The sequence below is a fragment of the Coloeus monedula genome (genome assembly GCF_965178545.1).
Source record: "Coloeus monedula genome assembly, chromosome: 2".
NCBI classification, from domain to species: domain Eukaryota; kingdom Metazoa; phylum Chordata; class Aves; order Passeriformes; family Corvidae; genus Coloeus; species Coloeus monedula.
In genome coordinates, this window is record NC_138782.1 from 95353189 (window position 1) to 95367240 (window position 14052).

Genomic DNA, 14052 nt, shown 5'->3' on the forward strand with positions numbered 1-14052 from the left:
ATATTCTCATTTTCAAATAAGTTTTGTCGAAAAGTGTCACATTTTAACTTTCAGTAATGACTGGCATGCAAGTACTTTCCTGCCAGAAATCCCCTATTCATACATTCATCAGTCTTGTCCTCCTTAGGATATAAGCATACCTCCCTTCTCAACCCAATTGATATGCCCCAAAAATGAAAAAGGTTTTGTTTTGTTTTTTATATATTTACCTAGCAATGCTGAAATGCTGCATGCAGACTTGCTAGCAGGGTAAGTTTATATTTGTCCTAAGTGAGGAAAGGAGACGAGGTAGTAATTATTATAATGACTTTTGTGTGTGGCAACTGAGAAAAGACTTGAGCTCAATGAACCACGATGAGTTTTACTTAAATTACAATGTAAGTGGAAGTTCCTGTACAAGTAGGAGCCTCAGTATTATGCACACAGGTATGTGCATGGGTGCGTGCAGACACCACAGCCCCACAAACTCTTCATATGTGGTAAATGAGTAATCACCTCAATGTTCTATAACCTTTTATAACTGAAAAAGTGCAAACTTCTCTTTCTCTTCATCTCCTTCCTCCATTAAGTCTAAATATAGATCATAAGCTGTTCGGAAAGGCTACTATGTTTTCTACTGCACTGAGCAAATATTCAGGATTCAAAATCAATTTCTCATGAGCTATCCCATTGTACAACTCATGCATGCAGTTGTCAGAAGTTAATTCTCACGAGCCGTGTGATGCAAATTATTTTTTCAGTAGCAAGTACAATGCAATAGATAGGCAAACAGATTTCTGAAGAATGTTTCATTTAAATAGGGAAGAGGAAATTAAGGCAGAGCTAGGAGGAAACAAAAAACACTATTGAACCTGACACTACTGGCAAGGCAGAATTAACAGGAAGGCAAACAAACCCAAAGTATTAGAGCAAGGAAGTGATAGAAGGCTCTGAAAGAAAACATGGACACTAACACTGGGGACCTTACCCTCCTACATTTTTGATTCCACTTACTTTCATTATATTACAGCAATATTTTATTCCAGATATTTTATTTTAGTGATGCTGGCTTTGGTCCTTTCTCTGTGGTTTGTGTGAGCTCTAGGTCCCATAGAAGGCACAACACTTCTGCAGAGAGGATGCTACCACAAACCAGCTTTGAGACCTCAATTTGTAACATTTCACTCAACATTTCTGATGTCAGCATTTTTAAAAAGATGTTCTATATTTTGAATGAGAAATGTTAGTAACATATGAGTCAATGAAGAATTGAACACAGAAATGAGCTGAGCTTTAAAAGAAACATTTTATTTGGTAAAAAATAAAAGTAATAAATTATGTCAAGGCAATTTTTGGGCTGTATTTTTACATACACAGTATATCCATAACATAGCTGCTATGTAATACAGGAATTCCATCTTAGGAAAAAAAAAAGTTTACATATCAAGTAGTTTTAAACGAAACCAGCACAGTCCTTTACGTCTGTCAGTATCGAAACCAATTTGATGGAATTCCTTTCCCATGCTCCCCACCCCCCAAAAATTACTCAGGAAAATCCATTCTGGGTCTTGTGTATTTGTAGCATCCCTCATGCTTCTTTTGCATTATCTAGATTAGTGTCTCTCAGCTTTTTTTAATCAGAGAGCATCTGATAATTATGTTTCCTGCCATGTTGGTGCACCAGCTTTCATTTTCCACTGGTAAAATGTTCAACTGGTAAAACATTATGAATATTTACTTGTGATTTCATCTTCTGATTTTACTTGATTCTTTTGCTGTATGTGAAAATATCTGCATATACTTTTTAGTTTTGTCTGTTTTTTTAGTAATTCGAATTCACATCCATATCCTCTTTCGAAATCCTATGGATCATCACAGATCCACACACTCTGCTTTAGATTAATCTAAACTCTGAAATCAGAATAGTATTTTCATACCAGCACATGTGACATTTGAAAGAAACGTATCAGACATGACGCCTAAAAGTGGTGTTGCCATGGGTCAATATTACACGACCCAAACAAAAAAATGAAACTACACAGTCAACAGTTACCCACACTACATCAGCTGGGATTGCTCTGAGTTTCACACCAAAATCTAACAAAACACATATGCCTGGTATGCTTTATCCTGGGATAGCCTAGTTTAAAAATCTAAGCATGTTTTTAATGCCTCATTGGAACAGTTCTTCAGACTAATATTCAAGAGCTTGGGAAGCTTTAGACAACCAGTCTGAATTTTGAGTACGGTGATTGCTAAATGAGGAAAGAACAGATGTAGAACAGACATGTAGGAGTCCAGTGTTTGAATGCTAATTAACTAGTTGCATTCATTTCTCAAACAGAATAAAATATTCTCACTGGTGCTCAGTCTTTCAAATATTTCTACTTCAACTATGTTCTGGAGAGAAAAGAAGTAATTTTTCTCTCAGCTGTACTTACACATGGAAGCAACACTGTCAAAACAAGCATGTATCATGGCCCCTGCACCAGAAATTATTAGTTTTCCCTGCAACTATCTTTTGCACTTAACCATTGAATTTTTAGATACTTTAACATATATGGTAAAAGATGCATAGCCTTCACAGAAGCTTCTTGTGAAGGGATGTCAAGTAATTTTTAGCAAACCAGATTCTCCTCCAGAAACACACAGAGAGATTTTGAAAAAATCCACAGAGATATATATGACAAAAAAAAATAATAAAAAAAAAGAAATATGTCTTTTGGAAGAAGGGACAGGCAACTCAGGACAACTACAAGGATATTGTGAAGTTTTGCAGGGAGAAAAGTAGAAAGCCCATCTGGAACTTAACCTGGCCACTGCCATAAAAGACAATAAAAAAGCTTTCTATAAACACCTCAGCAACAGGAATGTTGAAAAGAATTTTTATCCTTTCTTGGGTGTGGGGGGGAAACATAGTCACAAAGAATGAAGAAAACACTGAGGTACCTAATGCCTTCTTTGCCTCAGTTTTTACTAGTAAGTCCAGTTGCTCTCTGGGTACCAGCCCCCTGAGTTGGAAGACAGCAATGAGGAGCAGAATGAAACCCCCATAATCCAAGAGGAGATGGTGAGATACCTGATACACACACGTCTATGGGGCTGGATTGAATCTACCCAGGGGTACAGAGGGAGCTGGCAGAAGTGCTCACCAAGCCCCTTTCATTTACCAGCAGTCTGGTTAACTGGGAAGATCCCAGGTGACTGGAAGTCAGCAAATGTGAAGCCAACCTACAAGGACCAGAGGAGGATGCAGGAAACTACAGGACTCTCCACTCTGACCTTGGTACCAGCGACACCATTTCCCACAACACTCCCCTGGGGAAATTGGGTGCTCATGGCTTGGATGGGTGCACTGTTCCTGTGGTAAAAAACTGGCTGGATGGTCTGGTGACGAATGGAATTAATTCCCACTGGCAGTCTGCACAATGGTGTTCCTCGGGGCTCAGTGTAGGGGCAAGTCCTGCTTAATATCTTTATTGACGATCTGCATGACAGGATCACATGGACCCTCAGACAATTTGCAGATGATGCCAAGTTGGCTGGGAGTGTTGATCTGCTGGAGGGTAAGAAGGTTCTGCAGAGGGATCTGGACAGGCTGGATCAGCAATAGCGCGGCCAACAGGACCAGGGCAGCGATTGTGCTCCTGTGCTTGGCGAGGTGAGGCCACACTTTGAACACTTGTGGTCAGTTCTGGGCCTCTCACTACAAGAAAGTCATTGAGGTGCTGGAGAGTGTCCAGAGAAGGGCAATGGAGCTGGTGAAGTGTCTGGAGCACAAGTTTTATGACTTAAATTAGTCAACATCACAAAAGCAAAAATCAGAACTACTAGGTTTGCTTAACAGCAAAGGAGCCCTGTTCTGAGCTCTCCAAGAGCAAATGTTTTCTTCCATCCTGTTTCCAAGTACAGAAAAGCATTCTCAGAACATGCAACATCTTCGGCATCATATCAAAATGTGAAAACTGTAGACCTAACTGTAACTCTTAGAGTTGAAAATTATGAAAGATTTCAGACCCTATATAAAGGTACCCAGACGTCTCTGTAAGCACCTCTCTGAGATAGGAATGAAATGGCATGACAGTCTTTGATCATTGCGGTCTCCTCTAGTCACTGGGGTTCCAATGGAATATGTACTTACGCAAGTGAAGACAAAATTGGAGGAACATGCTTCAATTACCCATGAATTACTGCAGCTCTATATTGCTCTAACTATCCTGACTTCAATGAAAACAAACTAAAAAACCCCTAAGTACTGTACTGTGCAATACAACATTGATACGGGGAATAAATTACAATGAGTACCATAGTAACCTTACAGATCCCTCTGCATTACAGTCGCAAAGCTACTTGTTGGCTGTAAAACTTACCCTACATAATGTTACAAATGAAAAAAGATACGTATTTATCATACAGCTTAGTAGAGTCAATCTAAATTCTATTTTTATACTGCCCTGCAACAGGTTTTGGTGTTATTTTTTTATAATGTCTTATAAGCCACATTTTTTAATACATTTCAGAAAGCTGAAAAATGATCAAACAGTTGTTGTCTTTGAATAGCAATTTTTCACCTATGCGCAAACATGCAGTGCCTGATAAGCTTTTTGTTTCTCTCAAGGTTTGTCACAAGTACTACTCCCCTCATTTATTAGACAGCTGGCAACTTACTTCTGCTTGATTTATAACCTTTCTTCACATCTAGTTCGTGTTTGTTAGCATGAATAAAGAGTGCAGTGCAAGGTCATTAATAAGAGAACAACCAACAATTTTGCAATCTGAGAAGCAGTAAAAGCTGTTTATTAGGAGGCTGAAGAAATGAAGCAAGTTATTCACTGTGTATTATTACTGTATACAGGGGTGGTTTATTTATGACACAAACTGAATGAGCACTGTATGAAGAGGCTGCATCTCCCAGCTGCACTTCCCTCTGCTCCTGACAGTGCTCCTGAGGGCCACTCTCAGCACTGCCTAACTCTGACCAGCTTTCACAGAGCTGCCCTCAGAGATGTGTGACAGTGCTAATGGAGTTTTATTTAATGTGGGAATGACTCGACATTTCTTCTGGATTTCACAACTCCCAAGCCATGTGGCCAAGTGGCCGTCATGCATGGCAACAGCTATTACTTCACAGCCTTACAAAACTGGGAGTGCATTGGGTGTGTGCAGGGTGGAAAATTTAAACATGCAAAGCACATTTAGGACACACTGAATGAAATGCATCTCCTTGGAAAGGCAGAAACATCAAGACAAGCTTTGGGAAAAAGAAGTTCAAAAAAGCAAACTCCAACTTTTCCCTCCAGAAATCTGCACATTCCTTTTCTTTGCAGGTACAAGGTGTTTTTTGACCCCTAAATTTTCCTTTTTATTTGACGGACAACTGGGTTCCCATGGAGACGTGAGGCAAATCAGACAGTACTGGTGAGCATTTTCCCACAAACACAGGTTCTGGAGGGAACAAATGAACACTTGGTCCTTGCAGCACCTGTGGAGCTCCCCAATGGGCTTCCCAACCTTCAAAGCTGTAGCTGCAGGCAGGGCATCAGGCTGCTCTTCCCGTGGTGTCAAGCAGAGCCTTATCCTCCCCAAGCAGCACTGGGTCTTGTAACATTTCTAAAATAGTGATGTCCGTACATTAAGTGTCTGATCCTACTTCCCCTGAGGTCTGTGGAATTCATGTCAATTAACCTCAGATAAAGCCTTAATGCAGACCATTCCTATGTGGGAACTCTGAGAAGAGATCTGAAAATGGAAAAAAGCTAGTTCTACCAAGATTTTTTTTTGCACTATCAAGTCTACAAGCAGGCTCTTCACTGAAGGCTCTAAATCTTCTGTGCAGATAAAAACCAGCAGTACATATCTACAAACACAGATGACTTGGTAAATTAAAATATCTGCCTTATCAGGACACTTCAATTAGCAATCTACTTTGAAAAATACAGTAAAATATTTCCAAATTGCATCAGTATAGATTTCCCAAAGTTTATGACAATATGGAAAGCACCATCACTTCAAAACTCGTCCCAAGACCCTTGTTCTCCCTCTCATTTCCTTCCCAAATACAGGTTTGCCTACAAGTGTATGTCAGAATAGGAAGGAAAACTAAAGATCTTCCTAAAACTACCCCTATCATTTTTAGCACCACTTGCACTTCAATTCAGATACTATCCTGGACAAATGTCTGACTGACTAAAAATTATTAAGTGTTTTAAAAAGTACAGTATGGCATTGCTGTTGGCTGCGTAGCTGTGGAGGTACGTTGTGCCTATGCTGAAAACATGCCTCAAGTACTAAGACACTCCTTGTCTTGGGTCTGAACATGCTACCTCTGTTGGAACAGAATATTTAAGTATAAATGTTCATTTGGGAAAAATACTAACTATGGCATTTCATCAAGAATTGAACAGTTACCAGTGTTCACCAAGAAATTTGTAACATCTTTTGTGATCACAGGTAACAGAGAGACCTAAACTTTCAGCAGAGGATTGACATGCAAGTCTTTGTCACTCTCATAAATAATAAGCACCCCCACAATGAAAAACAGTTACTGCTATGATGCATGAACCCTAATAAAGTTGCCTGAGAAAGAATAAAAAGCTGCTTAGTTGAAATCACCGACAATAACCACGGTGACTTCATGGGAACCAGAGCAGATTCTCAGCGAGAAGTAGATTTCCATGTAAAATCCATTCCCAGGGCCACAGGTGGATAAGACAAATGAACTTCATCCAACTGGTGCATGAAATGCCTTTTTGGTATTTCTTTCTAAAGAATGCCAAGCCTTCATGGTGGACTCCTCCATAAAACACTGTGGGACCTTTCAGATCTAAGACTGAACTTGTCTCCTAAAATATTCTCCTGAAACATGAAGATTTGTATAAGAATTCTAAGCTTTCAGCAGTGAAATTTCAAAAAATTCTGAATTTGGAACAAAACTGTCACAGAGAATCTTGCAGCTAAATGGTTATGGAGTCCTTCTATGACACAAAATTCATACCGAGGATGGGGTAAGCCAGTTGGATGTTCCATACACTGCAGATGTGACGTAGATGCCATGCTGCTGCCCAAACACATCACCACATCTGTTTTTCTAAGCACTAACATGCAGTCACCTATTCTGAGAAATTTTTTATGACACAGAGGATCAGATAAACCAAACGTGTCCCTTAGAATGCAGTTAGGTGTCTCAATCCCATCACTAAATTTTAACATTTTCTACTATCACCCTACACTGATACTCTCTTTGGCTTAGGAAAGGTGCCTTGTTTGATGTGGTGATTTTTACAAATCTTACTTTTAGCTGCCTAATTCCTTATGGGCTTGTAAAAGTCATCCTGACATAAGGCCTTTAAAGCCAGAGTTGCAAACAGATCCAGCAACATTTAAAACAGACTGCTGCATGTGAAACTCAAAAACTTACCTGAGAAGCCGAAGTCCATAGAATTTTTTTTTTAAACACCAAATAGAAAAATGTAATAAAAAAGCTTTTTTAAAGACGACATTACAGAATACTGGCACGCTGTACAAATGTAATTAATCCAATGAAATTTAAACTAATTGTAGGTTATGTTCAAGGCACTTTTTTTTATAAATCATTTTTTTAATGTTCATTCTACATTCACACCAGTTTAACCACGTAAACAAGTCTGTGAAAACTCAGATTAAGGTCACTTTCAAATCTGTATGCCAAATACTTCAGAAAAATATCATATTACACGGAAAATTCAATAAAGTAAGATAGATCCATCTGCTGCCCAAACAGTTCAATAGCTGCTATGAGGTAAACTATTAACAAGATGAAACCCAAAAGAGGTTTTCAATTAAAGATAAGAAACATGCAATGCATTAACACTTGTATTTATCATTTGAAAGTGTAAATAAATGCTGAAAAATACAATTCACTATTCCTAGTGCTATCCTATTTTTGAAGGGCAAATCTTTGGAAACAGTATTATCTGCAGTTTAAAAACATCCCCCATCTTTTTTACCCCATGCTTATTAATCTTACAATATGCTAGAATGTATTTTCTTCACAAGGAAAATGTATAAAATAAATCTTACAATATCAACACTATAAACAACTGCCTTGAGACATCTTCTGGACACAGAATTTCTGGAAAAATTTAAGAATAACAATTCTAGAATAATTATTTTTAAAAATATGTACATCCATTCCAATGTCCTAGACCGAAGAAGAAATCCAAGTAAGCTCTCCAGAAGTTAGCCACAAGTCTTTGTCCAGTTAAGATCATGGCCAGCTTTGCCAGTCTTGCTGTATTTCAATATAATCAACAAAATTTTTACTTGTTTTTGTGTAGGAAGTTCCCAAACTTTTGCATAAATCCTCTCAACTTATTTTCATTAGGCTGCAATGGGTGGTAAGCAGTTGAGTTGTAGGTGACCATGTGATTACTCCTGCCGTAATTATTCCCTAAGGTCTTGCTTTTGATATCTGCTAGATGTGAACTGCTGTTGGCTGCATTTCCTGCAGGTGGGCTGGCATTTTCCATCTTACAGAATGGCTCAAAGCGACTATAAACACGCCTCTCACTCAAACGAGATCTCAGCTCCTCTTGGTGTTTTGAGCCTGCCAGCTGTGATGTCATTGAACTTGCTCTTTGAAGAGCAGAAACAGGAGCACTTTCAGAAGTAGTGTTTGTGGATATTTCCTTTGCATCTTGATACTGAATCTGTTCTGTATTAAATCTTGGGGTAGATGCATCTCCTGCAGTTTCTATGAACTTACTTTCAAGGGGGCACAAGAGAGGACACTTTTTATTGCTCTCCTCAGATGGAGGTTTTGGAGATTTTGGTGATTTTGGAGACTTCGGAGATTTTGTTGGACTCCCGGTGACATCTTCTTTACTTCTGTTCAAACTACCTTGAGAATTTGATGATGAATTTCTTTTTCTCCTTGGGGAAGAATCTGCCTTATTTTCAGAAATCTTTGGTTTTTGATTCTCATCTTCAGAAACCAAAGTGTCAGAACTGCTACACATTCTGTAAAAGGCAGGGCCTTTGTTTTTTGACAAGTTTTCCTTCTTGTCTGGCGTGAGATTAAGAAGTGACCGCAGTTTCTGGGATCCTTTCTTCAGAAAACTTGGGGAATTCTTACTTTCTTTCTTCGATGTGCAATCCTTACTAGACTCCTCCCTGCTGGCTTCAGTGAGAGCCGCCATGGAGATTGCCTTGCTAGCAGTCGGGCTAATCTTTAGCTCTCCTTTCACGTCCTTTTCCTCCTGTGGCAAGTGGTTGGTCACACTATGCAAACTTTTAGCACTCTTCAGCATATCTCCTGGAAGTTTTGGACTAACTGGCTGCTTAAGTCTATGCCTAGTCAATGTGCTGTAAACATAATTGGATGCATGTTTGTTGGTACCAGGATCCAATATGGACTTGGAATTAAACATGGGAAAACTTCTCCTTTTGAGCATATTTTCATTTTGAAGGTTCTTCAAATTTTCTGCATGTTTGTCTGTGCAGAGTGTTGTGTACAGATACAGTGATGAGTCACCAGCTGCATTTGAATTTACACTAGGTTTTGTGTTGTCTGCAATCTGAATTCCGTGGGGTTTTGGTGCATCTGATTTAAGAGGAAAGTTTGTGCTAAGATCCTCTAAAATATTATCCACTCCATTTTCCACACTCGGGGCATGGTTAGATGTCCCTTTAGGTGTTGCACTTCCTTCTGACCCAATTATAGTTGAATTTGAAGAACTTGCACAGCTGCTTACTTCCTGCTGTTCAGGTAAAGTTGGCTGAAACACCAACGATGATCGCAAGCGAGAATGAGAGTACAGTGCATGAGCTTTAATATTTTCAGCTGTGTCGTAGCTATCGTACCTGTCACCCAAGGCTGACCCATTTGACTCTACTGGATAATCTGACTGATCATTCAAATATGACTTTATTCGCCAGTTACGTAGGAATGATTTTGTTGTGTGCTCAAGGGTTGGCATCCTCTGCTGCAGATGGCGGATATGATTATCTGTCCCATTAAAAGACCTCCGCACAATTGAATTTCTCTCTGCAAGATTTACCTTTGGTCGTGAGAACTGATCAGCAAAACTTTGCTGGGGCATATTGTAGTTATTTTCATATCCTCCTCGTAATGATGACACAATACTAAGGCTATCAGATGGCATCTTCCAAGTATTTGGTAAATTGTTGGTTCTGTTAATAGCTCTGTTGAGCAATAGGTAAGGTGTCCTTTCTGGCTTCTCCCCAGCGTAACTATGTCTCTTCCAGTGCTCATTTTTTTCACTAGGTTGATACTGCTGGATTGGATTTTGAACATTAAAACCTGGATTAAATGGTTGCTTATTATAGGCTTGATTTCTCAAGCCATATTTATCTATTTCATTTACTGCGTATCTTCCACGAGTTTTCCAAACAGGATCTATTTTGAGAACCTTGTCTTGCCTACCAAAAAGGTTTCTTTGGCTAGAAACTGAAGCCAAGGAAGACACTGAGTGTTGGTATGTATCATTATCCCAGAGTGTCTTGCGACTGTTTACTCGCAGTAATTCTGGGGCAAATGAGCTAGGAACAGAAGAACGGGCATACAGTGTCCTGAACTCTTCATCAAAGGATTCAACAAGCTGTCCTGTGATAACTTGAACCATACTGAGGTTGGTTTTTTCAAATGACCACATGAAGCTGAAAGAAAAACAAATGACCATTAGATACAGTTCTTTTGAGCTAAAGTATCACACTAGTCCTTCTTGATAAGAAAGCTTTCACACAAACCTTGGGTTTGTAAAAATACCTTCTAAATAAATAAGTTGTGGGCATGATTCATGTAATTTGGACTCAGAAGGTCTAATCTAATACCAGTTAAACTCAGCTGGAGATTTTCCACTGATTTCAGTGGGAGCGGGAATGAGTCTATAACTAGTCTTATAACTGCCCTTAAAAAAGTATTCTAAAAAAGTATTCACAAATGTAGAACAGTAAAGTACAAATACCTAATGGAACAGAATCACTTCTACAAAGACTACGGCAGGACTAACTATACCCACTGTATTTACTCTTCAGTCAGAGAATGTTACTGTGTGATTATGTTGTGATAACATGCAGGACTGCTTCAGCAATTTTGAATGCACTTCATTCTAAACACTTTCAGAAAGATCAGCTCAGAATTCTTAAAAAGTTTACATTTTCTAGTATGCAAACTGGATTGGATATGAAAATTCCTTTTAATTGCAATGATAATGCTTTGATGAAGAAAATGCTTCTCTTTCCTGCCGTAAAAGACTGAACACAAGGTCAAAGCTAAGTAGATGCAATTATTTTACAGCTACAAAATGAGATAAATTAATATGTACATTAAGGATGCTGAAACAAGACTAGTATCATGGTGTGTAAAGCATACAATTTGTAGATTACAACAAAGAAAAAATCTGTTTTGAAATCCTATTTTCATAAAAAAGGAAAAAATCAATGAATCTATTCATTTGCATTTTTCTTCTAGATGTTAGAAAATAGGTTTGTTTTGTTCACAAAACCAGCTTGCTGATTAAGGGGTTTTTTTTGCTGTCATTGTATTTTTCAGGAAGTTATAGTGTATCAAGATTAAATCAAATAGTGCTGCGAATGTTTTTTTTCCTATTAATTCTCACAATTAAGAATAACACATAATATTTGAAAAAAACCCTGAACTTTAAATTGAGTTCAGTGACAGAGTTCAGAAAGACTTGTTTTTCCTGTTACAAATCACTAGATTCTTCCACAAAGAAAGCCTGATTTCTACAGAAATTGATGATTCCAGCCCCTGTGGTGCAAGGTGTTCAAGCAGTGTTGTTTTTCAAAATGGAATGAGAAAACCTATCACATTCTCACAGATCATAACACTGGGTGCAGATGTCAAAGCATGCAGGCCGTCCCTGCAGTTGCTTAACCTGATTCATTTATGAACTTGTCACTTACCTCACTACCATTTATATGTGTCAGTCTGAATTTAGGGCTGGCTGAGTCTCGGAGGAAATAAAAGGTCAGATTTTCAAAAGCTTACGGTGGTGGTAATCTAGAAAGGCAGTAGCTGTGGATCTGGCACCCAGGCACTATGCTGGCAGAAACTAACTCAGTAGGACAAATGGGAAAAGTGTAGCATGAAAATAAGAAAAACATTTAATAATGTGTGAGTTAAGACGGTCTCTGCTTTAACTTAGGTTTTTTCCAGCTCTGCAAGGCTGTAAGTTCTTCCAGCCTATGTCTTGCACACATATACTAGAAATATAAAGGAAAGCAGAATAAAGAAACTTAGCCATACATAGAGAGAGACTTAACTTGGGCAATTTTGAATTTGACATCATATACTAGAGAGACACAGAATCGGTCTCTAACGTTACCTTTATAAGATTTATTAGATGGAGGAACTATCCAAGACAGTTTATGAAATAATTTTGACAGCCTTTTCTGGAGTGAATATTAAACAAGCATAATTCAGACAATATAAGACAAATCAGGATTTTTTTCTTTTTAGCGACTCTCCAGCTGTAGCAAAACCTATATCCTTTATTTCTTATTTGTGAAAAATGAACAGAGAATCTCTTAGGCTAGTTAGCAATAAGTATCTATTAAAAACCTGTTAAATTACAGAAAACATAATCAAATTTACCCATGTGCTTCCCTAGAAGAATTTTCACAAATAGAAAACCCCCAAATTTGCTATAGCCAATACCTGAGATGACAGGTTTGCTACAGACACTTCAGTGATTGATCTTACCTGTAAGAACCATATATGACTTTCTTACAGTCAACAAGAATAAATTTTTGTTCCATTTTTCCATGGAATTTTGCTCCTGTTTTAGAATAGTAATCTTGTCCTTTCACTGTCCGCACCCTCATATTCTGAAAAAGACAATCAAAATACTTTACTTGGTCTACTATAGTCCATGTTTAGCATCCAGGAGGCTAAAATTCAGAGGAACAGTAGAAGAAAAGTTACATTATTGCATATTAATAAATTCTGCAGTGAATGAAATGCTTATCAAACTTGTCACCTAGGGACCCAAAATGGCCAGTTACTGTTGTCTTCAAGACTGATGAGATTCCCTAGGCCACAGAAAATGAAACTCCACTTTTCCACAGCCACCACTTCAGAAATGAGGTTCTGACACAAGATGTCTTCAACAAGGGAAAGAGGTTTTTTACTGAAAAAAAAAAATTCATTCCATTATCTGATGCGCATGTTTGTAAGATTTCCGAGTATCTCAGCTAATCAGAGAACACTAAAAGAGCCAGGATCGCTTTTATTTTAATTGAACAAGGCTCCTGTGTCTACAAATACATATACCATACTCTGAGATGATCCTCTGAATGATACCACTTGGTACCAGAATCCCTTGCAGTTCTACCACCAGTAAGATTTTTCTATCAGCTTTGCATCATGAGATCAATCACATTTTTAAATTCAGAGACGCTAACACCACGTGCATAGGTAGCACGAACTCAGTGCAGCAGTTAATTCTGAATTCTATTAAGCTTTGTGTTTTATTCATGCAAACTCAGTAAATGGCACTTGGGAAACTTTCCATGTTGGATCTCAAAAATGTGGTCAATTTTTATCCCAGACTACTGATGAAACGGATTCAGCTAAGTCAGCATCTTGTATTTTTTCTCTCCCCACTGTCCCTTGTTTTTTTATGCTCATAGAAATAAATAAATTGAAAGAAGTTGTTACAACACCTTATGGACTGTACTAGTAACAATTTTCAGAAAGTTCTTATGGGGATATAGAAAAAAACCCACATTTAACAGAAATTGTTACACAAAAGGTGCTTACTTATAGAAAAACTAAAATTTATACTCAAAGTAAACCAACCTACAAGCATCTACCTCATTTAACTGTGAGACACAAAATGCTTCACAAGACATAAAAGTAGCTTGGAATATAACTGTGAATAATCAAAATATTTACTGTGGTTTCTAGCCTTGGAATAGTTTTTCTACCAACCCTAGGCTTTCCAGTGGGAGTGAAATCCATAATTTAGCATTGGTAGTAAACAACAAGAATCTCTATGATTATTACATACTCTGTACATATGGAAATGGTGGAATGTAAGAGCTGTGAAG

At 38.1% G+C, this 14052-nt stretch overlaps 1 protein-coding gene across 1 annotated transcript in view; it reads right to left on the minus strand.

Annotated features, from left to right (window-relative positions):
• Positions 1 to 8276: 8276 nt before the first annotated feature.
• Positions 8277 to 14052, minus strand: part of FAM83B (family with sequence similarity 83 member B) — a gene marked incomplete at both ends in the record, with an annotated part of 43996 nt that continues 38220 nt past the window's right edge. Inside the window, 2 exons of the mRNA XM_082277272.1 lie at positions 8277 to 10635; positions 12704 to 12828. Coding sequence (XP_082133398.1) covers positions 8277 to 10635; positions 12704 to 12828 — 2484 coding nt within the window. The remainder of the gene's footprint in view (positions 10636 to 12703; positions 12829 to 14052) is intronic.